At 42.2% G+C, this 25,386-nt stretch overlaps 1 protein-coding gene across 3 annotated transcripts; it reads left to right on the forward strand.

Moving 5' to 3' along the window:
• Positions 1–1,578: 1,578 nt before the first annotated feature.
• Positions 1,579–10,372, forward strand: LOC110014526 (ankyrin-3-like). 3 transcript variants are annotated; one of them, XM_023964588.1, is made up of 4 exons: positions 1,579–1,630; positions 6,992–7,094; positions 9,134–9,240; positions 10,232–10,289. In XM_023964588.1, the coding sequence occupies exons 1-4, from the start codon at positions 1,602–1,604 to the stop codon at positions 10,266–10,268; spliced, it is 276 nt and encodes a 91-aa protein (XP_023820356.1). In that variant the 5' UTR covers positions 1,579–1,601; the 3' UTR covers positions 10,269–10,289. The 3 variants fall into 3 exon arrangements, 2 of the variants coding, with proteins under 2 accessions (XP_023820356.1, XP_023820355.1); XR_002874986.1 differs by having other exon boundaries at positions 1,613–1,630; positions 7,007–7,094; XM_023964587.1 differs by lacking the exon at positions 1,579–1,630 and adding an exon at positions 2,403–5,178 and having other exon boundaries at positions 10,232–10,372.
• The last annotated feature ends 15,014 nt before the right edge of the window (positions 10,373–25,386 follow it).

A 25,386-nucleotide genomic window follows, 5' to 3' on the forward strand; every position in this document is an offset into this window, starting at 1 on the left:
CATTTTAAGAGTTTCCTCATTTTATATTTACACAATATGTCAGACTTTGACAGCTTACAGGGTTTTTAACAGCAGGATTATTGTACTGCATTTTAAGAGTTTCTAATATCATACAGTGTGCATTAACACAACAAATTTGTGTCAGGTTCATTAAAAAGTGCTCAAATGCCATTTCTAAGCTATTTTTAATGTTTTTCTTCTTGATAAACAGATAAAAGCTAACAAAAATGCTGGTTACTACAACCACAGGTTTTCCATCATGAGTAGAAGGTCAGGCTTTTGTCCTTCGAGCTGCTGTAGTTTGCCCTACATATCGACTGAACATGAAAAGGAGGGAGTATTGAATATTTTAGTGATATGGAAGCTGACCCCACAGGAAATTAGAAACATGTTCAATACTGTAGCCTTGTGCAAAGTTGAACTGGAGGGATGTGAGTCTGTTTGCTTAAACCAGACAGAGGCCCCTTTTCTGAAACAGTGCAGGTGGAAGAAAAGTTTCAGAAAAGCAAGAAACTAATTATGAGTGGCGGGAAAAAATGCAATAGTAGCACACAACGAAGTTAAAAAGGCTATTAAATCCCGTTCTTAAAAACCCCCTCCGATAAAAATTGAGTTTTCTGTGTTTTAACAATGAGTAATGTATGGATATAAGAATGAGATAGATAGACAGACAGCCAGGCAGGCAGAGATAGAGCGATAGAGAAATAGATAGATAGAGAGAGAGAGAGAAAGAAAGAGAGAGAGAGAGAGAGCTGGAAAAACAAGGATGTTACACAAGTAAAAATTTACTGTCAGCTAATAAAGGAAAACTTACAGGAACATTTAAGGAAGATCTGAGTGAGTTATATCTCAGAATAGTGAACGTTTAGGCGGATCTTGTAGTTATTATGGCGATATCATTACAAACCAAGCCTATTTGAAGTCAATAGTAGCATTAGAGTTAGCACTGCTCTCAGGTTTTCTGGCAGAATACATATCTCTTTTGTTTTTTAAAGGATGAGTTTAGTATTTGTATGTGTGTTCGACCTCAGATCAGACGAGACGACCTGCTGAATTTAAGCAGATTACTCAGTGAAGCAAAACAAAGTAACCAGGATTTGTGGGGCCCAGCCCTGGTGGCCCCCTGCCGCGTTCATTTACCCCACGATAGTGCGTCGCAACCGGTTCCGGCTGGGCAAGTCCTGGCCGCCACATGCTTTACAGCGCCCCCCACCCAGACCTACGGACTGAAGTCCTCATTGCGGCCTCCCTGCCTTCCAGGAGACGCACAGGGCCTACTGCTCCCGGTGCGACTGTCAACTGGGTGCAAGTTTCCCAGTGCATTCCGACTGTGTTGCCACAGGCGGGGACCGGCCCATGTACATAATGTCGGCCAACCATCCAACCTGTCATGAAACACGGACCATGGAGTGTAGCAGTTTGTGTAACTCTTAGTTTGTGTGTAGATTTGAATACAATTACAACCATGTATCAGGTATGCATCGCGTTGAAAGTGTGCTTTTGGCTTCAGTCAGTCAGGCAGGCAGTCATTTTGCATCCCAGATTTGACTTCTCTCCTCTCTTTCCATTTATCTCTAAGCTCACAATGTTTTATTCTCCCCATGTCCTTTTACGTTAGTCCCAAAGTCAGGTAAGAGGCTAGGCATGACAAGGCTTTACCTTTACCCCCCACCCCAACCCCCCACCAAATCTACGCCCTCCCCACACCCAGCTGCTGCCCGTGTAACGGCTCCATAGTGCTAAATGTCACAGATTTACCTCATATTTAGTTACTAACCGAATGATTACTTGTGGAGTGTTTCACAATGTTTTGTGTGTTGTGTTTTGTTGTGCAACCTCTTACCTTTAGTTGAACCCATATGTTCGTGATAAATGGCCTGCCATGTTTGATTTTGTACTCCACCTGTTGTGTGATTTATTTGCCATTATTCCAAGTGCATCTCTCACTGTTTTGAGTGTAAAACTTTGTAAAAAAAAATTTGTGTGTTAAAAAAATATTTTGCAACTGAAACAGAAATGTGAAATCAAGACTACGTGCAATCAAACCAATTTTCCCTCGAGAGAAATTCTCTCTTCTGCTGCTCGAAACAGAGAAGGGCACAGCGTTACAAATGTGCCACAAGTCAGCCAATCACAGACATGGACATGAAGGTTGATGCTGATTGATCAGAAATTCTTCCAATCAGCTCATAGACTGGATCAAATTTGTGCGTGATTGGAAAAATTCTTGACCAATCAGCATCAACCGTCATGTCCATGTCTGTGATTAGCTGGTTTTGGTAGCACACAGAGGTGGACTTGCCAGGTAGGCAATCGCCTGCGGCCACCAACTCTCTAAATTCACATAAAAATCAATGAACTGGCAAAAGATTGATCATGTACGAGTGTTTGGTCCTCCCGTCCTTATGCAGCAATGGTATATATTACAGTCAACAAGTCTAGAGACTTACAAGTTAGCGAGCAAAAGCAGGATTGCCAGACTGGGCAGTTTTTGCAGGCACAACTGCTTTAGGTGGATGAACATAATTTGGGCAGGTTTGCGAGATTGTAGTTCATGGTTGAAATATGTTTCAAGCAGGGAAGTACGGTCTGGGGAGAGGCAGGTGACAGGCAGTGCTTCACCTGCAAGAATGAAGAAGGCTGGAAAATAACCATGCTTTTTGTGATATTTCAAAAATAATACACATTTTTGGGAGCATTTTTACTGTTTGTGTTGTGCAAAATTTCCTTTTAATACACAATTAGAAAAACAAAAAGTACTCTATGGACTTATCTTCGGTGATGTTTGATTTAGTTCCAAATATTTTATTTAATACTTGGAAACTCCATTACATTTCACAAAAACATTTGCTTGTATTTTACCTCACCTAAATTAATGAAAAGTAAAAATACAAGAACAATTTTAACTTTGGTGCTGGAGGACAGATAAAACGGAAAGAACAAGAAGAAAATACTTTTTTTTAAACTGTTTCTTTTGCCCTCTTCAGTAAAACCTGGCAAATTAAATAAAAGAAAATCATCATTTGTTCATTCTAGGAAGTGGGGGATTAACTAATTAGTTTGTTTAATAAATGTACATTTTTTCCAAGTAAAAATGTATGTAATGTAAAATACATTTCTTTAACATTTGAATGTGATTTCAGTTTTTCAATCATCAAAACATTTGGATTCTTGACTCTGATGTTGTCTAAAAGTGTATCAGTCAGGAAGTTATTTAACGTTTTACCCTATTGATAAGAAGAAGAAGAAAATAATAAATAAAATAAAAGGAATTCTACCACTGCAGAGGGCCCCATGTTATTGTTCGCCGGGGTCCCTAAATGTCAGGATCGTTGGGGAAACAATATGCAGGACGCAGAATGCTCAGAATCAAAAGGTTCCTTTTATTTGGGAACTAAATAGGAAAAAACTTAAAATACTGCCTGAAGCTCGTAGCTCTGAAACACAAACCAATCCAGCAACACATATAAGGAAGATGCAGATTATAAAACAGGAGGAGTGATTAACCAACAACAAACCAGTGCACACAACAGGGAGAACAGGTGATGACACTGAGGGAGAATTACACTGGGAGGGAGAAGTCAAGACACCTGTAATAAGAGGACAACAGGAAGTTATAAAAAACAAAACAAAATAAAAGCATAAAAACCCATCCTGGCCCCGATACCTTACAAGACCCCTCCCTCAAGGGGCGCCTCAGGGCGCACCGCCCGGCTTGTCCGGATTTCGCTTATGAAAGTCCCGAATGAGAGTCTTAGCCAGAATCCAGGAGGATCCCTCCCAGTGCGCTAGGTACTGAAGACCCCTCCCTCTCCGCCTCTCGTCCAGCAGGCGATGCACATCATAGACCATGAATGAGACGAGGAGGAGGTGGTGGAGGGGGAGACTGTTGGACTTGTGACATGAGGTGTAAGCTGAGACACGTGGAAAACCGGGTGGATGCGCAGAGTCCCCAGTAAATGTAATTTCACTGACACAGGGTTGATGACCTCTATCACCTCAAAAGGGCCAATGTACTTAGGTGGGAGCTTCCTTGACTCAGTCCAGAGCTTTATGTTGGCTGTTGATAGCATAACGGACTGACCTGGCGATTAAGTGGGTGCTGGAGCACGGTGTCAATCAGCCAGACTCTTTTTTTGTTGCAGATGAGCAAAGCAGGGCAGCACGAGCCTCCCTCCAGATGCGTCTGCAGCGCCGATAAAGGTGTTGGACCAATTGAACTAGCCGAGGAAACACTCAAAAGGGAACATACCTGGAGCTGATGAGGTCATCAAGTTATGGGCATACTCAACCCAAGGAAGCAGGGAGCTCCAGGAAGTCTGGCAGCGAGAACAGACGCACCGGAGGGCCACCTCTAGGTCCTGGTTGGTTCTCTCAGCCTGACCATTAGACTGGGGGTGGAAGCCCGAGGAGAGGCTGGCGGTGGCACTAAAAGCTGCACAGAAGGCCTTCCACACCTGAAAGATAAACTGTGGACCCCAATCTGAAACCATGCAACAATGCCATGCAACTTGAATACATGGATCATTATTAATTTGGCAGTCTCTGCAGCAGAAGGCAGTTTGTTCAACCGGCAACGTAGGAAAGAGATGGTTCTGCGGACTACCGGATGGCAGGTCAAATGGGATGCATGAGCCCACTGGAGGACCTGACTCCCTGTGACCCTTGGCACAAAAGTCTCTCAGGAGGGCCCCCTCCAGGGTCTTGCTCCTGGTTCTGTGCAGCCCTGATGTCCCTTTCCAGCTGCCAAGAAAGATCTACCAGAACACAGGAGGCAGGTATTACAGTCACAGGCTGCTGGTAACCCACAACTGGTTCTGCCGGTGAGGTGGGAAATCATGAAGGCCACTCTGGAGCAGTGGGGTAGTTGACAGCCTGCAACTCGAAGCAGAGGTCACACTGGGTGATGAACGGCTGACAGTGACCAGAGTCACCAGAAAATCTCTCTGGTCGGGCCAGCTGGGCAGCGGGAGCGAGGGAAGTCTGCACTGGAGTGGAAGAAGAAGGATGAAAGAAGAAGGATGCAGTGGGAGGGATGATGGTGGAGGCTACTGGATCTGCTCCGCTAGCAGCTCAGTCTGCTCCCAGACTGCGGCCAGCTGTTGCTCATGGCGAGTTGACATCTACAGCAAACCTTGACAAAGAAAGCTCAGCTGGTCCTCCTGCTGACGGATTATGGTAAATGGCGTATACTTATATAGCGCTTTTCTACCTACAAGGCCCAAAGCGCTTTGCAGTCAGTCACATTCACCCAGTCACACACTGGTGGTGGCTCCGCTGCCCAACACAGGCGCCCGCCTACCACTAGAGGCAAGGTGGGGTTCAGCGTCTTGCCCAAGGACGCATCGACTCATGGTCGTGCAAGGCGGGAAGCGAACCTGCAATCTTACGATCATGGGTCGACCGCCCTTCCGCTGTACCACGGCCGCCCTGTATGGTGAGGTCCGCTCATGAAGCTTCTGCATCTGCTGTATCCATGTTGGCCGAATTGTAATGTCAGGATCATTGGGGACACAATATGCAGGACGCAGAATGCTCAGAATCAAAAGGTTCCTTTTATTTAGGAACTAAATAGGAAATAACTTGAAATACTGCCTGAAGCTCGTAGCTCTGAAACACACAAAACAATCCGGTAAGGGAGACGCAGATTATAAAACAGGAGTGAGTTGCACACAACAGGGAGAACAGGTGATGACACTAAGGGAGAATTACACTGGGAGGGAGAAGTCAAGACACCTGAAATGAGAGGACAACAGGAAGTAATAAATAAACCAAAATAAAAGCAGAAAAAAATCTTCCTGGCCCCAATACCTTACACTCAAACTGCTAAGTCCTCAACTGATGGCACATTTGTACCTGGTATGTTTCAAGAGAGAGAATCTCTCTTGAGTGAAAATTGTTTTGAGTGCACGTATTTTTGAGTTTCAAGTGCATTTTTCTGTTTCAAGTACAAAAACATTTTCTAAGCACACAAAACTTTGAAAGTTTTACGCTTAAAACAGTGAGTATTGCGCTTGGAATAATGGCACAAAAACCACTCCCTACTCCACTGTGGTGACTGTCTTTTGTGTGCGAGTCTGTAAGTTCTGCTGAGCGGAAGCCTTACATCATTTTGCTTTGAGTGTTGACTGTTCGTTGTTGCTTCCAGGGGCCTGAGCTGATTGATTTAGGGAAGTTTATAGTCTGTGTATGCAGTTTTTTAGTTTTATTAGTGGGCTTAAGGTCAGCACCCAAACTACACATGTACTTGAGAATTGTTTACTACAAGAGGATGCATGAAAATAGTGAATTAATACTGACAGTGCTACAATAAAACAGTACTGTTATTAATTAACAAAACTTGTGTTGGGATGTAAAAAAGTAAAATTTTATTTTTGTTATATTTCATCAATCACCTCTATTTGTCCTGAATGTTTTTCACAAACCTGCATCACGAATAACACAACAGCTTTCATACAACAGCAAATGTCACTTTAATAAAAAAAAACATGCTCATTATTATACATTAATTTAAAAATGCTAGATTGATAAACACAGAAACAGTTATTTATTGTCTTTAAATCGAGAGTATATAATCATTTAAAGGTAAGAACGGCTGATCAAAGCTCAATAAGGGTCTATAGTGTGAAAATAAAACTAGTAAACTATATATATATATATATATGTGCACAAAAACAAAATTTTAAAGCCTTTTTAATCTATAACCTTTATTTTGACACATTTATAGATTTTTCAATTTGTTTATACCAGAATCCCCATCATATTAATTGGATAATTGACCTATTGACCTCACACATATGTTTTTTTTCTTGCTGTAGGATTTGTGTGTTTCTGATCTCATTTAGTCAGGTTCCTGGAAGCTGCATGCAATAAACATTTCTTTTTTTTTTATCTGTTCACACCCCTCAATTTCCAACCTTCCTCCCCCCTTCCCTTCCTTCTGTGTCATTGTGACTTTTGTCCTGGTAACCCCCACAACTACCACACCAAGCCTGCGTTCCTTCAGTTCCGATAGGTCCAACACGCTAAACCGGAGCTCCTTCACAAGGGACAGCATGATGATCGAGGAGATGCTGGCCCCCCAAAAGGAAAAGGTAGGTGGGCATGGGGGTGGGGGGTGGGGTGGGGGCTGCTTCCTTACTGCATGCCTTGAGTCACTAATCTATAGGTTATTAACCTCCAAAGTGACACAGTTTTGACTTAGTGCTGGACCAAAAGAACAAATAAAGAAGAACGATTTTGTGTGGTTCATGTCAGTTGAAATATATATTTTTTTATTTCTTTCGTTTAAAACTTTCTTAAAAAATGTCATAAAAGACTTACCAGTGATGCAATCCGAAACTTTTAAACATACATTTCTATACATCACTTTATTTGACTAAAACCAGCGTCTCTTAACTATCAGTAACCCTCTTGTGCTGCTTGTTTCCTCTCACATCGCTGCAGATGCTCTATAAGGAAATATCTTTTATAGTAGAGCAACACATGAAGGTAGAGGTCAAATTTACTGTGAACTTTATCAATTTTCTGCCGTTTGATTTTAAAAAAACAATAATTTTTTTAGAAAGCGTTCATATTGTGAAGAAAATTTGAGAAAATTAAAATACTGCTGCACACGCTATCAGTTGTAGAATTAACTTTAGTTTAGCCAGCATGGATCTAATGCAAAGTTTAAAAGAAAGAAGGTAAATAAGCAGCTATTTGTGGGCATATTTGCAGTGGCTCAGGCAGTTTAGCAGGTCATCCAATGATCAAAGGGTCGGCTGTTTGATCCCCGCTCCCTCGTTATCTCCTTTGGCAAGACACTTCACCCTCCTTGCCTCCATTGCCGCTCCACTGGAGGCAGTGAATGTGTATGAATGATCACGGTGATGGTCAGAGGGGCCGTACGCGCAAACTGGCAGCCACACCTCTGTCAGTCTGCCCCAGGGCAGCTGAGGCCACATCAGTAGCTTATCATCACAAAGTATGAATGAGGAGTGAATGAATAAAGGACGCTTTGAGCATCTGAAAAAGCGCAGATAAATCCAATCCATTATTATTATTTGTACAAACTGGTGCAAAAACCACATTCTTTTAAAAGAAAAATATATGATTTACGTAAAAAAATAAATGATTTTCATAGCTTACAAAAAGGGCAGTCCACCTCTTTGGCACAATGTGTCAGATTAGTATCCTTGTAATCTCCATATAAACCCAAATCAGCCTCCTGTTAGGCAAGTGCTTCGCTGTGTGATGTAAGGATTCTGTGCTTTAGTTTGGCTCTTCAGTTGTGTTCTTGGTTTTAGTCATGTTCTGAGTTGTTACCCTATCAGTCACTCCAGGCTCATGTTGATCATCCACAGCTGTTTTTATTCCTGTCAGTTACCCTCAGTCTTCTAATTTTCTGGTTTTTAGTTCTACCTTGTCAGGTCATCTGTTCTGTTTTGTCACTCCGTTGTTGTCATGTTTTAGTTTAATCATTAAATATTTTAAGTTTCTGCCACCCAAGCCTGGTCTCCTGCATTTTGGGTCTTACACCAGTTCTTGACAGTTCAGTCCATCTGCTCTGATGTTTCTGTTCTGCACAGCTTGTTTTAGGCAAGCATAATCCAAAATTCATATTAATATATTTTGTTTTTCAGTTTTTCCGGTTTGTTTGTCTGTTTGTTTCTGGCCTAGATCTAAGATGTGTGGTTTTGTCAAAAGTTGGAATTTGGGTAATTAAACAAAATGTTATTAAGTTTCGTTCTGGATGATAGTGAACTTCTAAAAGATCCATGTATGACCAAAAATCCAGAAGAGAAGAGATCAGATCCGAGCACTTGTTGTTTATTTGAAGAGTCTTCCAAGTTTCAATAGTGACTTCTATTTAAATGCCAATGTACTTTTTTTTAAACAGAAAACGCTCAGTTATTGGATTTTTAAAGCTTTTTTAAACCCTGGCTTTGCTCAGAAATTTTGAAATGTATATTTTCTTTGATCTGCATCCTATAAACATTTTAGTAGAAGTTGTTAGCTTTATGTAAAATCTAGAATACAAACGTGGAATTCTGATATTTATTTTAAGAATGTTGGATGGGCTTTAAACAAAGGTATGACAGCCCTGAAAATACCCCAGGCATGAATTCATGAACTTGTTTGTCCTTCTCAGCATCTTTTAGTGGCTAAGGATGCCGACGGTGACTCTCTAAAGAGATACAGCTGGACGCCAGACGCCCTGGATAATGTCAACCTGGTTTCTTCGCCTATACACTCCGGGTAAGCGGTAAAAGATAAATCAGAGGGGAATTTTTTTTATTTTAGGAATAAAGACATGATTTGGTTTATGCTTTACCTTTTCTGTTTCTTTTCTTTGAGAAAACAATTGCAAAGCATCACCAGATTCTTTTTGTTTTAAGTATTTTGCAAAATGATGCTTGCTTTCTTTTTTGTATTTTGCTTTTAGATATAAAAATGTGTCTCTTGACTCAAATGGAACAAGTTTGTGTTGATTTAAAAGTGCAGCAGCTCAGTTATTTCTGCCAAGCAGAAATCAAGTGTTTGTAAATGGATAGGTTTATCAAAATGTTCATTAATGTCAGTAGAAGCTTGGAGAACTTCTCCCCTTTAGCCTTTTTCTTTAGCCTTCTTTTTACTTAGGTTGAGGAGCAGTGGATTCTCCTTTCTATCTTGTTGAACTCAGAAGTTTCTGCAGAGAAGCGGTAGTTAATTAGAAATTCATTCGAAATTTTCCTCTGAGCTGTAGGCAGGACCGTTGGCGCTGAGGGGTTTGTGGCCTGACCAGTATATTTTCTACGGGAACAAATATAAGCTTTTTCAGGTGCCCTTTTTTTTTGTCTCCTCCTGATTCACAACGATTTAAAACGGAAAATACCTAATAAAATAATTTTAATTAATTAAAGATTAATTAGTCATAGGGTAAACAAGTTTAACAAATAAGTTAAGGAAAATCAATATTGAACCCTACTCGTTTTTTTGGAAATTATTCGTTTTCATTTTAATGTCCTCCGCCACAAGAACATGTTTAAAACACCAAAACGCAGTTTTCATTGGAGTGAGTCTTTAAATGAAGGGGTAGAGAGGTCAGCTTTGATCACATAAACTTAAAACCAGGGGATTAAAATTATGGCCTACATTCATGAAGAAAATACCCTGTGAAGCTCAACATGAAGCCTCTTCCCCCCAAAACTGAAGTGATGTTTCCTATCTTTGTTGTTGACTTTTATCTCCTGCACTGCTTTTCTTACAGTTTTTCCTCTCTGCTTCCACAATACGACAGCAGGTGACTGACTATGATTGGCTGACCTCTTCTTATCACGAGCTTGTTTCTGGTGAAATCGTTCCCCCACACCTTAAGTTCACCACTAATGTCCATGTTTGCTCCCCTCACTCATGAACTGTGCTGTCACAGACTCAACAGAAAGTGACTGAGCTATTAGCCTTGTGTTGTGATGTTTTTTTTATTTACCGTATTTTCCGCACTATACGGCACACTGGATTAGAAGGCACACCATCAATGAATGGTCTGTTTTTAAAAGTAGGTTATATACAGTATACAGACCAAAAGTTTGGACACACCTTCTCATTCAAAGATTTTTCTTTGACTATGAAAATTGTAGGCTCACACTGAAGGCATCAAAACTATATTAACACATGTGGAATTATAAACATTACAAAAAAAGTGTGAAACAACTGAAAATATGTCATATTGTAGGTTCTTCAAAGTAGCCACCTTTTGCTTTGATAACTACTTTGTACACTCTTGGTATTCTCTTGATGAGCTTCAAGAGGTAGTCACCTGAAATGGTCTTCCAACAGTCTTGAAGGAGTTCCCAGAGATGCTTAGCACTTGTTGCCTTCACTCATCACACTTATTAAACCTGACAGGGCACACCTGTGAAGTGAAAAACATTTCAGTGTCATGTGCGGGGGTGGCTAGAAAGCCGGTAGGACCCAGAATGCAGAGGCGGAGGCACACAGTTCCAGGGCAAGGGGTTTAATTACAAACAAAAGGCGCTGCCGAGCAGGATGACAAAACCAAAAAACAAAAACTCACTGTGACGTGGCATGAGATAAGGAACAAAGAACGAGGAACATGGCATGACATGAACACCAGACAGGAATAGGTCGGGGCGCCGGCGGCACCCCCCTGGGAGCCGGGACGGGTCGGGGCGCAGGCGGCACCCCCCTGGGAGCCGGAACGGGTCGGGGGACGTCCGGGACCACCACTGGATGAGATTGTGGTGCGTCCGGGACCACCACTGGACGAAGTTGTGGTGCGTCCGGGACCACCACTGGACGAGATTGTGGTGCGTCCGGGACCACCACTGGACGAAGTTGTGGTGCGTCCGGGACCACCACTGGACGTGGACGGGGACGGTGGCGGCGACGACGACCCCCCCTCAGGGCAAGCCGGCTCCCAGTAAAGTCCTGGTGGCTCCCACTCCAGGGATATGAGGCAAACTGGGCCTGGTTAAACACCCAGAATGTCCTGGTCTGCTCTGCTTCCAGGCAGTAGGCCTCTAAAAGCCGCATGTCCCGCTCTGCTGGGTCCAGGAAATAAGGTTGGTCCATTACCCCTGTTATGGTGTTCATGCCTTGTTCCTTGTCCCTCGCCATGCCACAGTAAGTTTTAGTTTTGTTTTGTCATCCTGCTCCGCAGCGCTTTTTGTTTGTTCTTTTTGTGTATTAAAACCCACTAGCCCTGATCCTCATGCCTCCGCCTCTGCGTCTGGGTCCACCCGGCTCTCGAGCCACCCTCCACCATGACATTCAGGTGACTACCTCTTGAAGCTCATCAAGAGAATGCCAAGAGTGTGCAAAACAGTAATCAAATTAAAAGGTGGCTACTATGAAGAACCTACAATATGACATATTTTCAGTTGTTTCACATTTTTTTGTTATGTATATAATTACACATGTGTTATTTCACAGTTTTGATGCCTTCAGTGTGACTTTACAATTTGCATAGTCATGAAAATAAGGAAAACTCTTTGAATGAGAAGGTGTGTCCAAACTTTTGGTCTGTACTGTATAAGGTGCACCAAACTATTAGATGCACTAAGCGAGCGAGAGAGTCAGAGATAAATCTATCAGTTAGTCAGACTTTATTAACCTATATTCACAGTAATTCTAGAACATGTTTGTATCACGTTACATGTTAACATAATAACCTGTAACCTAGGGTTGTGCCGATGGACGATATCATCGTCCATCGTGATGGGTGACTGACATCCCGATGGAGAGACCACCATCGTGATGCCACGCCCCCGCCACGTTGCGCGTCGACACCATAAGCCGCGGTTACATGTACAAAATATCTTGATGGGATCAATGGTCAGATTAGAATCCAACCGTGTACATGGCACAGAAAAATGTTTTCAGAATATAAAAACGTTCACTAAGGTCACACTTTCGGTCGGAATAAATCATTCGCACATGCGCAGTAGGGTTTGAAAAACGGAAGGATATAAACTCCGCCGAGCAGCTTTTTTTTTTTTTCAAACTTTATTGTATGTAACAATTCAATACAAAACATTGTTAAACAGCGCCGAGCGGCTATATACATTGACATGCCAGCTCGGTAATATACGAGACGATCTTCTAAACCTGCTTTTAATAATGTTACGGTTATTATGAAACACCTGTTCGCTCATCATTTGAATTTTAATCCGTGTGGTCAGTGCTTTTTCTGAACGAAGCCAGGATTAGCAGTATGCTAACACGGGCTAACAACATTAGCTTTGGGTGGCGCTGCATGCTGGCTGCACGTAAACATGTAAGAATAACATCAGCCTTTATTTAGTCGGGACACGACTGGAAACACAAATCCACGTGATTGTTTGAATGTTTTCTAAGGACTGAGCGACATTTCTGCTTTGAAGCTCAAACCGCTGTGTGTGCTGACGATCCGAACTGTGCACAGACACACACTTTTAGACCCGGTTCTGAGTTCGGATGCTTGTACCCCTAGAGCTGCGGGACGGATCGCAGTCTTAAATCTCCCACACATACCGCTCATGTACCCCCCCCCCCCTTCCCCTAAAACACAAAGCTGTAAATCCGCGCTCCGCCGGTCCACTTCACTAGTGAAGTGCGGGAGCGGACTACTTCTTTTCTATTTTGTTTGTTACTTTTTTGTTAAAGTCACTTCCCTCAGTTTATACTGGATCATCGCGGATTAGTCATTAGTTGGGAAATAAAATGAAAAAAGCAAAAAAACGAATAGCAGTTATATAAGAACGAAAAATGTGTAAATACCCCCCCCCCCGACGATGTCATCGTCCATCCCGATGGTTGACAGCAAACATCGTCAACGGCCAATTTAAGGGACATCGCCCAACCCTACTGTAACCTTGTTTGCAATATGTAAAAAAATAAGTTGATTTCGCTTAAACAAACCTAAGTGTTAGTGCTGTCACACGATTAATTTTTTGTGCTATTAATTATTCGTGACTTGTAATTAATTATTCACTTAAACTATTTTTAATCACAATTGTTTTTAACCATCTAATTGCTGTCAAAGCCTCATTTTGAGATTTTTTCATTTCTATTCCATGCAGTAAAATACCAAATTACATCCAAAAAAACTGATTTTATGTTTAATGCTTATGATTTTATGAAGTTTTTCTAATATAATAGACTTACAATCTTTTACTTTTAAGGTTGGAAAAAGTGGAATAAAAGGGGTATTTTTTTTCAATCTCGAACAATTAAGAAAAAACAAAACAACAGAATGCTCAAATTTAACACACGAAAACAGTAGGAACACTTTTCTAAGCAATAAAAAAAATGACCATAAACTTCTCATTTATACCATAATATACTGTATGTTGACACACCTTATTCTACAGTTACTGTCCGATGCAATCAGCTCTTCACGCACCCCATTCATTTATGTCTTTATCCTTTACAGGGTCGTGCACAGGGTCATAGAGGGGCAAGGGCTCAAAGTTGAAAAAATGGCACCAAATACAATTTTTTTTGTCATTTAAACAATTAGGAAATTAAGTACATTTTTAAAATAAAGTACTAATAGATAAATACTCAGCTATGTGACCTTTATAGGTAAAAGTGACACCATTATCAATTTTATGTAAACAAACTATTGTCAAAATGAGTTTATTCACTTTATAACAGGCTTGGAAAACATCAAAGCCATAAAACACTGGATGCTTTTTATGTTGGCATTGTGCTGCAGGCACAATCAACATGTATCAAGTTTAATACAAATGACAATATTTTAAACACAGATATCCTGCAACTTTTATCCCCAGAATGCTGTCATTATTAGTAATATTTGAGTTGAGTTAAGCGAGCTGGTATTTGGGCTGAAAGCTTGACGTTCCAGCGGCGAGGGACGCAGGGTGGCATGGATAACATAAACAGTCTGACACAGCTACACGTTAGCTACGTGAAGCTACGTTAAATTCTTGTACAAACAAACAAGTAAACAATAATCAATGGCAAATCCTTTCACATTTTAGTTTCTTCAATTTCAGCCCTTTGTTGTTTTCCCACATCAAAATAATACAAATGGAATATTATTAGAACATTAAGCCACACTGTTTGGCCACATGTCTGTGAAATTGTGTGTTTGTAAACATTGGACTGTAGCGATGGCCTGATAATTAGGGCCTGAGCACGGAGTGCAAGGACCCTATTGTAATTCGAATGTTTATTATTATTATTATTATTATTATTATTAGGGCCCGAGCACGGAGTGCAAGGACCCTATTGTAATTCGAATGTTTATTATTATTATTATTATTATTATTAGGGCCCGAGCACGGAGTGCAAGGACCCTATTGTATCTGTAAGAGTTATTAGGGCCCGAGCACGGAGTGCAAGGACCCTATTGTATCTGTTAGAGTTATTATTAGGGCCCGAGCACGTAGTGCAAGGACCCTATTGTATTTACTCGGATTATTATTATTATTATTTTTCTTCCGACGGAACAGTCGCCTTTTTGAGGCCTTTAACATACCCCAAAACTCACCAAATTTCGCACACACATCAGGAGTCGCGAAAAATTTTATATTTTATGGGAGACTGACATGGGTGCACAAAAATGGCTCGATAGCGCCACCTACAAAATTTGTTTTGGCGAGCCCCGCCACAGGCTTTGACATACAAGCTTGATTTTTTCAAGGAATGTCCATCAGATGGAAACCTACAAAAAAGTCTCTTGGGACCAAGCTGTCAGTTGCACAGGAAGTCTGCTATATTGATGTCAATATGTCATTTTTGCTGCATTTTGGACATTTGCAGGTCTCGTTCTAGAACGAACTCCTCCTAGAGATTTATGAATAATGACTCCAAACTTTGGTTTTGTAAACTAGACACATGTCCGATGTTAAATTGCAAAGCTTTTAAGTTTTTACGGTTGTTTGTGACCGTGGCGGCGCGTCAAAATTCGAGGTCATTTTGAAAACACGCCATGAAAAGAAAAATGGCCATTATTCAGCTATGCATAATCCAATTTGATCCAAAATTTATGTGCATGATTGCAGTCTGACTCTGAACACATCTGCAGTGGAAGAATCCGGAACAGGTGTAGCGCCACCTGCTGGCAAGAGGAAATGACATGTTTGACTTGGAGCATCACTGCTCCAAGTAGGATGAGCCGACACACCTCAAAATGATATCCACCTGTTAAAAAGCCATTGAAGTTTACTCTGACAAAAAGCCATAACTTTCAATGCGGGGGTGTGGTCGTGACAGAGCGGCGAAGTTGGGCGTCTCGCCATGCACACAAAAGTTGCTCTCACGTGCACATTCCTTGTCCAATCTCACTGAATTTCAATGGATATGATGAAGCTTCCATTCTGAAACCATGGATATGACAATCTTGGACGAGCTCCATAGCGCCACCTAGATATAAACAAATACATTTTTTGTCACATTTTGACCTTTCTCTTCTCTGTGCTTTGTCAGACGTTCATAAAATTACAACAGGAGATACTCACAAGGGTCTTCTCTCATTGTTTAAAGTTTCATGGGCGTACACCTGACGGTGCTTGCGCAAGCCACCGCCAAACAGGAAGTGGTTGATTGCGTTGCAGTCAGATAATTAAAAATTCATAAAAAATCAACCGTTTGTATCACTAGGCTGAGATTTCAGAATGAGATGTCTCTTACATATCTCCACCTTAGATATACAGCTCTCGCATGGGTGCACAAAAATGACTCAATAGCGCCACCTACAATGTTTGTTTTCGCGAGCCCCGCCATGTTCTTTAACATACAAGCTTGATATTTACAGGACATGTTCATCAGATGGAAACCTACAAAAAAGTCTCTTGGGACCAAGCTGTCAGTTGCACAGGAAGTCTGCTATATTGATGTCAATATGTCATTTTTGCTGTGTTTTGGTCATTTGCAGGCCTCGTTCTAGAACGAACTCCTCCTAGAGATTTGTGAACAATGACTCCAAACTTTGGTTTTGTAAACTAGACACATGTCTGATGTTAAATTGCGAAGCTTTTAAGTTTTTATGGTTGTTTGTGACCGTGGCGGCACGTCAAAATTCGAAGGCGTTTCGAAATCACGCCATGAAAAGAAAAATGGCCATTACTCAGCCATGCATAATCCAATTTGATCCCAAATTGGTATGCATGATTGTAGTCTGACTCTGAACACATCTGGAGTGGAAGAATACGGAAAAGGTGTAGCGCCACCTGCTGACAACAGGAAATGACATGTTTTACTTGGAGCATCACTGCTCCAAGTAGGATGAGCCGACACACCTCAAAATGACGTCCACCTGTTGAAAAACCATTGAAGTTTACTCTGATAAAAAACATATCTTTCAACGCAGGGGTGTGGTCTTGACAGAGCGGCAAAGTTGGGCGTCTCGCCATGCACACAAATGTTGCTCTCATGTGCCCATTCCTTGTCCAATCTCACTGAATTTCAATGGATATGATGAAGCTTCCATTCTGAACCCATGGATATGACAACTTTGGACGAGCTCTATAGCGCCACCTAGTTATTGTATGGGGCACATTCTGCCCTGTATTTTCTCTTTGCTTTGTCCGATGTGCATGAAATTAAAACTGGAGATACTCAGAAGGGTCCTCTCTCATAATCTGAAGTTTCATGGGTGTACACCTGACGGTGCCTGCGTAACAGGAAGTGGTCGATTATGTGCACCCAAATAATAGAAATTTATTATAAATCAGCCGTTTGTCTCAGGAAGCTGAGATTTCAGAATTAGATGCCTTTAATAACCTCCAGCTTTGATATGTAACACAATAGGGTCTATGAGAAACTTCATACCTCTTTTTTTCCTATACAATTTTGGACTGAACAAAGATTTTTAGCATAAATTCTGTTTAGGTTATCAGCACCAAGAATTCAACTTTCATAGGCATTTATGTGCTACTGCTTCCTAAAAAAATTCAGAATGATTGAAGTTACAGGTGAACTTTTAGAGAGCATTACATCCAAAAAGGTCCGAAAACGTCTTTTTAGGCAAAACTGCAAACACCTATTTTTTTGCATAACTTATCTTTCAAATATCAGCACAAAAAAATTAAAAACGGTAGGGATCTGTGTTTGCTGCCTTCCATATTTTTTTCAGACTTAAAAGTGTAACAGATGATTTATAAAAAATCCTTTTCATCCAAAAACCTGTGTTAAATCTGTCTAGACTCCAAACAAACATTTTTTTATGGTAACTTATGTTTCAACAATCGACACCAATTTTCACAGACCTAAAGCTGAACATGTCCCATAGCTCCCTGAATATTTTCATAGATATAAAATGAACTGGTCATTCTAACATCTGGCATTCTAACATCTAACATCTTACATGTCAAAGCCTCTCTCAGCCTGGCTCTGCTGAAGGAGTCGTGTTACAACCCCGCCCCCTCCTGCTGGGACCCCTGCTATGTAAATTAGCAAGCAGTGAACAGAGAGATGAGGAGTAAGAATGGTCATTACTCAGGCATGCATAATCCAAAGACAGCCAGTTAAACACTGAAAGACATATTTTTTCGGTATGTCTTTCATACATCTTTAGTATTAAAAACTCTCCAAGATGAATGTGCCTGACTCCACCTGCAGGTGGATCACAGACTTCCTGACGGACAGACAGCAGTATGTGAGGCTGGGGAAGCTCGTCTCAGATACTCGGACCACAAGCACCGGATCCCCCCAGGGCTGTGTCCTTTCACCCCTGTTACTCTCCCTGTACACAAACAGCTGCACAGCTGGTCACCTGTCTGTCAAACTCCTGAAGTTTGCTGACGACACCACACTCATCGGCCTCATCTCTGACGGAGATGAGTCGGCCTACAGGAGTGAAATAGCCAGGCTGGTGTCATAGTGCAGCGCTAACAACCTGGAGCTTAATGCTCTGAAGACAGTGGAGATGACAGTGGACTTCAGGAAGGCCCCAGCCCCCCTCCCCCCTGTCATCCTCTGTGACTCCCCGGTGACCTCTGTGGAGTCCTTCTGCTTCCTGGGAACCATCATCAGCCAGGACCTCAAGTGGGAGCAGAACATCAGCTCCATCACTAAGAAGGTCCAGCAGAGGATGTACTTCCTGAGGCAGCTGAAGAAGTTTCACCTCCCTGAAAAGATGCTGGTAGACTTTTACACCGCCATCATCGAATCCACCCTCACGTCCTCCATCACAGTCTGGTTCGCTGCGGCCACGGCCAGAGACAAGGCCAAGCTGCAACGCGTCATCCACTCAGCAGAGAAGGTGATCGGCTGCCACCTCCCGTCTCTCCAGGAGCTGCACATCTCCAGGACCTGGAGGCGGGCAGCCAGGATTGTAGCCAACCCCTCTCATCCAGGACATAATCTCTTTCGGCCCCTCCCTTCTGGCAAGAGGCTCCGGTCCATCAGGACCAGGACCTCGCGCCACAAGAACAGCTTCTTCCCCACTGCAGCCAGCCTGCTGAACAGAACCCCAACTCCCCCAGGTGACCCCCCCTCCCCCCCCGCCCACCAAAGGACTGTCGGTGCCACTTACAGGCCCCACCATCCCAGCCCATCTGTGCTCCCACTTTAATTCACCTTACTCTACTGTATATAGTGTGTTGTTGTTGTTAACTTAATTTTTAACTTATTCTTAATTGCACTATACACCAAGTCAAATTCCTCGTTTTGTAAAGTGCGCTCTACTGAACCTGGCAATAAAACTTTTTCTGATTCCTGATTCTGATTCTGATTCTATTAATCATTGTTTTTTATTCATTCAAAATGCAATTAAATCAATATTTTATCTTTTTTCTTTTCCTTTTTCTTTTTTTTTTATCTCTTATATCCTTTTTTATAATCAATGTTTGAACTTCTTTTCCTTTCTATTGTCATGGTTTCAGTTTGTTGTCTTTTTTTTCGCTTTAGTTCTTGTTCTGTCTTGTTTGGTTCTGTTTCCTGTTTTATTTTGAAAGGTTTCCTGTCTTGTCATGTTTCTTGAGTTTTACTTCCTTTGGTCCCCATCTGCCCTAATCGTGTTCACCTGTGTCTTGTCTGCCCTGTCTGTATATAAGTCTTGTCTCTGCCTTCCTCCTGTGCTGGTCCATTAACTTCTGCTCATGTTGATCACGTCTTCTTGTCTGGCGTCCATGTCCCTTGCCATGCCACAGTAAGTTTTTGTTTTTAGTTTTGTCATCCTGCTCTGCAGCGCTTTTTGTTAGTTAAATAAACCCACTTGCCCTGAACCCGTTTGCCTCCCGTCTCTGCGCCTGGGTCCTACCTGCTCTCGAGCCTCCCCCCCACACGACATCTATACATCCAATGAAATTAAACTACAAATCAACAAACACAACTGATAACAAATGTCTCTAAAAAATGATGTGTATATTTGCAGAACCTTAAAAACACCAAACAAATAACAAATGCTTCCCAATTAAAGCACAAAAAATGGAACACAAAATGTAAAACCCAAGTTAGAAATTGCAATTTGAAAAAGATACTTTTTTCAGCAGCTTTTCAAAATCAATCACCAATTCTACTCTTCTGTGGATGAAACAAAGAACTCCAGAACAATGAAGCCATTTCTCTAAGTCTCTCTCACCTTCAGTTTTAAACAAGGTCTGTGAAAATCCACCATACATTGGTCACATGAACTCAGAGACCTGCTAAAAGTGCACAATTGTAAAAGCTCTTTTATATAGACAACTGTTTGTTTGCTTAGAGCTCTAAATATAAAAAAAAATGCTTTTCTATCACCTAGACACAGATGGAGAACCATATCAACTGGATTAATAACAGGGTGGCATGTTTAGACAACATGAAGCTGTCCATCACATTTTTGACCTAAACATGTAAACACATCCTTGGCTCTGCGGTTAGGAAATGGTATTTGGGAATCTCTTTATACCAGGAGCCAGCCTGGCCATTGGAACATCGCCACAGTGCCCATCCAGACTGGGACAGCAACGGGGTCCACTTCAGAGCCGTGAGCTGCTGTGTTTAACTCCAGCTGTCCCAGCAAGGGTAGACAACTGCAGCAACATCCACTGACCAAGCTGACAAGCCCTGGCAGAAAAGATCCCCACAAGAAAAACACTGGCTCAGGCAGGCTGGTCAAAAAAAAATAGTTTTGCCATTGTCTTGCAGCTCGCAGATCAAGTGGTTTAGTTTTCCAGTAATGTCAGTCAAGAATGCAAGTTCAGATTCACAATGTTCATATTCACCATATTCAACAGACATCTCCTCCAATAGCACCTTAAAAATCCTGTGCTGTTTTGCTTTGCAGCTGAGGTTGTTTACGATTTTCAGAATAAGAGTCATTATATGTCCAGAGCCAATCACTTCTGCACATAAGGCCTGCTGGTGAATGACGCAGCAGTAATGCAGACATTTTGGAAAGTCTGGGTCAGCTTTACAGTGAGTGATGAAACCTGTTTGTCTATTGATCATAGCAGGAGTCCCATCTGCAGTCACTGCTACCAGCTTTTCTAATTGTACCTTTTTCTGCACAAAAACTCCTTCACCGTGTTATACATTTCAACTCCTCTTGTAGTTGTCTGTTAGGGCAGATGTGTCAGGAGTTCTTCTCTTGTGGAAACCAAAAGCTATGCTGTACTGTTGCCGTCCACAGACTCATCACACTGGACGTTAACCACCTGCACTTTGCAAGATCCCGGTCCAGCTAATTGGCCAAGTTATCAGACATAGCTGACACTCATCTAGACATTGTAGTGGAAATTGAATGAGTTCTATTGTTCTCATCCTTAGGGACAGTGATAGCAATTATCATCATTGCTTGAATTTTTTTCATGCTATATGCAAAAGTCTTTGTCCCTTAAGGCAACAGATTACAGCCCCCCCCCCCCCCCCCCCCCCCCCCCCCCCCCCCCCAGGCTGCTGTCGTATTAACAATAGCTTGGAGCTCCAGAATGGACAAGAAAAAACGACGAGAATGGCTCGAGCAGGGCGTTGCTCACGGGGCGGTCGCTCGTGCCATGCGGTCGCACGTGCTCGGGCCCGCTAAATGCTACTTGTAGCTTTAATTATTATTATTCTTTTTCTTCCGACGGAAGAGTCGCCTTTTTGAGGCCTTTAACATACCCCAAAACTCACCAAATTTGGCACACACATCAGGAGTCGCGAAAAATTTCGTATTTTACAGGAGATTGGCATGGGCGCACAAAAACGGCTCGACAGCGCCACCTACAGTGACATTTGTCCCGAGCCCCCGCATATGCTTTAACATACAAGCTTGATTTTTACAGGACATGTTCATCAGATGGAAACCTACAAAAAAGTCTCTTGGGACCAAGCTGTCAGTCGCACAGGAAGTCTGCTATATTGGTGTCAATATGTCATTTTTGCTCTATTTTGGACATTTGTAGGCCTCGTTCTAGAACGAACTCCTCCTAGAGATTTATGAATAATGACTCCAAACTTTGGTTTTGTAAACTAAACACATGTCCGATGTTAAATTGCGAAGCTTTTAAAGTTTTACGGATGTTTGTGACCGTGGCGGCGCGTCGAACTTGGAGGTCATTTTGAAAACACGCCATGAAAAGAAAAATGGCCATGCAAAATCCAATCTGATCCAAAGTTGATATGCATGATTGTAGTCTGACTTTGAACACATCTGCAGTGGAAGAATCTGGAACAAGTGTAGCGCCACCTGCTGGCAGCAGGAAATGACATGTTTTGACTTGGAGCATCACTGCTCCAAGTAGGATGAGCCGACACACCTCAAAATGACGTCCACCTGTTGAAAAGCCATTGAAGTTTACTCTGATAAAAAAGCCATAACTTTCAACGCAGGGGTGTGGTCGTGACAGAGCGGCGAAGTTGGGCGTCTCGCCGTGCACACAAAAGTTGCTTTCACGTGCACATTCCTTGTCCAATCTCACTGAAATTCAATGGAGGTAATGAGGCTTCCATTCTGAACCCATGGATATGACAATCTTGGACGAGCTCTATAGCGCCACCTAGTTATTGCATTGGGCACATTCTGCCCTGTATTTTCTCTTTGCTTTGTCCGATGTGCATGAAATTAAAACTGGAGATACTCAGAAGGGTCTTCTCTCATCATGTAAAGTTTCATGGGTGTACACCTGACGGTGCCTGCGTAACAGGAAGTGGTCGATTATGTGCACCCAAATAATAGAAATTTATTATAAATCAGCCGTTTGTCTCAGGAAGCTGAGATTTCAGAATTAGATGCCTTTAATAACCTCCAGCTTTGATATGTAACACTATAGGGTCTACGAGAAACTTCATCACTTGATTTTTTTAATGAAATTTTGGACTGAACAAAGATTTTTAGCATAAATTCTGTTTAGGTTATCAGCACCAAGAATTCAACTTTCATAGGCATTTATGTGCTACTGCTTCCTAAAAAAATTCAGAATGATTGAAGTTACAGGTGACATCTTAGAGAGCATTACATCCAAAAAGGTCCGAAAACGTCTTTTTAGGCAAAACTGCAAACACCTATTTTTTTGCATAACTTATCTTTCAAATATCAGCACAAAAAAATTAAAAACGGTAGGGATCTGTGTTTGCTGCCTTCCATATTTTTTTCAGACTTAAAAGTGTAACAGATGATTTATAAAAAATCCTTTTCATCCAAAAACCTGTGTTAAATCTGTCTAGACTCCAAACAAACATTTTTTTATGGTAACTTATGTTTCAACAATCGACACCAATTTTCACAGACCTAAAGCTGAACATGTCCCATAGCTCCCTGAATATTTTCATAGATATAAAATGAACTGGTCATTCTAACATCTGGCATTCTAACATCTAACATCTTACATGTCAAAGCCTCTCTCAGCCTGGCTCTGCTGAAGGAGTCGTGTTACAACCCCGCCCCCTCCTGCTGGGACCCCTGCTATGTAAATTAGCAAGCATTGAACAGAGAGATGAGGAGTAAGAATGGTCATTACTCAGGCATGCATAATCCAAAGACAGCCAGTTAAACACTGAAAGACATATTTTTTCGGTATGTCTTTCATACATCTTTAGTATTAAAAACTCTCCAAGATGAATGTGCCTGACTCCACCTGCAGGTGGATCACAGACTTCCTGACGGACAGACAGCAGTATGTGAGGCTGGGGAAGCTCGTCTCAGATACTCGGACCACAAGCACCGGATCCCCCCAGGGCTGTGTCCTTTCACCCCTGTTACTCTCCCTGTACACAAACAGCTGCACAGCTGGTCACCTGTCTGTCAAACTCCTGAAGTTTGCTGACGACACCACACTCATCGGCCTCATCTCTGACGGAGATGAGTCGGCCTACAGGAGTGAAATAGCCAGGCTGGTGTCATAGTGCAGCGCTAACAACCTGGAGCTTAATGCTCTGAAGACAGTGGAGATGACAGTGGACTTCAGGAAGGCCCCAGCCCCCCTCCCCCCTGTCATCCTCTGTGACTCCCCGGTGACCTCTGTGGAGTCCTTCTGCTTCCTGGGAACCATCATCAGCCAGGACCTCAAGTGGGAGCAGAACATCAGCTCCATCACTAAGAAGGTCCAGCAGAGGATGTACTTCCTGAGGCAGCTGAAGAAGTTTCACCTCCCTGAAAAGATGCTGGTAGACTTTTACACCGCCATCATCGAATCCACCCTCACGTCCTCCATCACAGTCTGGTTCGCTGCGGCCACGGCCAGAGACAAGGCCAAGCTGCAACGCGTCATCCACTCAGCAGAGAAGGTGATCGGCTGCCACCTCCCGTCTCTCCAGGAGCTGCACATCTCCAGGACCTGGAGGCGGGCAGCCAGGATTGTAGCCAACCCCTCTCATCCAGGACATAATCTCTTTCGGCCCCTCCCTTCTGGCAAGAGGCTCCGGTCCATAAGGACCAGGACCTCGCGCCACAAGAACAGCTTCTTCCCCACTGCAGCCAGCCTGCTGAACAGAACCCCAACTCCCCCAGGTGACCCCCCCCCCCGCCCACCAAAGGACTGTCGGTGCCACTTACAGGCCCCACCATCCCAGCCCATCTGTGCTCCCACTTTAATTCACCTTACTCTACTGTATATAGTGTGTTGTTGTTGTTAACTTAATTTTTAACTTATTCTTAATTGCACTATACACCAAGTCAAATTCCTCGTTTTGTAAAGTGCGCTCTACTGAACCTGGCAATAAAACTTTTTCTGATTTCTGATTCTATTAATCATTGTTTTTTATTCATTCAAAATGCAATTAAATCAATATTTTATCTTTTTTCTTTTCCTTTTTCTTTTTTTTTATCTCTTATATCCTTTTTTATAATCAATGTTTGAACTTCTTTTCCTTTCTATTGTCATGGTTTCAGTTTGTTGTCTTTTTTTTCGCTTTAGTTCTTGTTCTGTCTTGTTTGGTTCTGTTTCCTGTTTTATTTTGAAAGGTTTCCTGTCTTGTCATGTTTTTGAGTTTTACTTCCTTTGGTCCCCATCTGCCCTAATCGTGTTCACCTGTGTCTTGTCTGCCCTGTCTGTATATAAGTCTTGTCTCTGCCTTCCTCCTGTGCTGGTCCATTAACTTCTGCTCATGTTGATCACGTCTTCTTGTCTGGCGTCCATGTCCCTTGCCATGCCACAGTAAGTTTTTGTTTTTAGTTTTGTCATCCTGCTCTGCAGCGCTTTTTGTTAGTTAAATAAACCCACTTGCCCTGAACCCGTTTGCCTCCCGTCTCTGCGCCTGGGTCCTACCTGCTCTCGAGCCTCCCCCCCACACGACATCTATACATCCAATGAAATTAAACTACAAATCAACAAACACAACTGATAACAAATGTCTCTAAAAAATGATGTGTATATTTGCAGAACCTTAAAAACACCAAACAAATAACAAATGCTTCCCAAATAAAGCACAAAAAATGGAAAACAAAATGTAAAACCCAAGTTAGAAATTGCAATTTGAAAAGATACTTTTTTCAGCAGCTTTTCAAAATCAATCACCAATTCTACTCTTCTGTGGATGAAACAAAGAACTCCAGAA

Source organism: Oryzias latipes, chromosome 16, assembly GCF_002234675.1.
Source record: "Oryzias latipes chromosome 16, ASM223467v1".
Classification (NCBI taxonomy): domain Eukaryota; kingdom Metazoa; phylum Chordata; class Actinopteri; order Beloniformes; family Adrianichthyidae; genus Oryzias; species Oryzias latipes.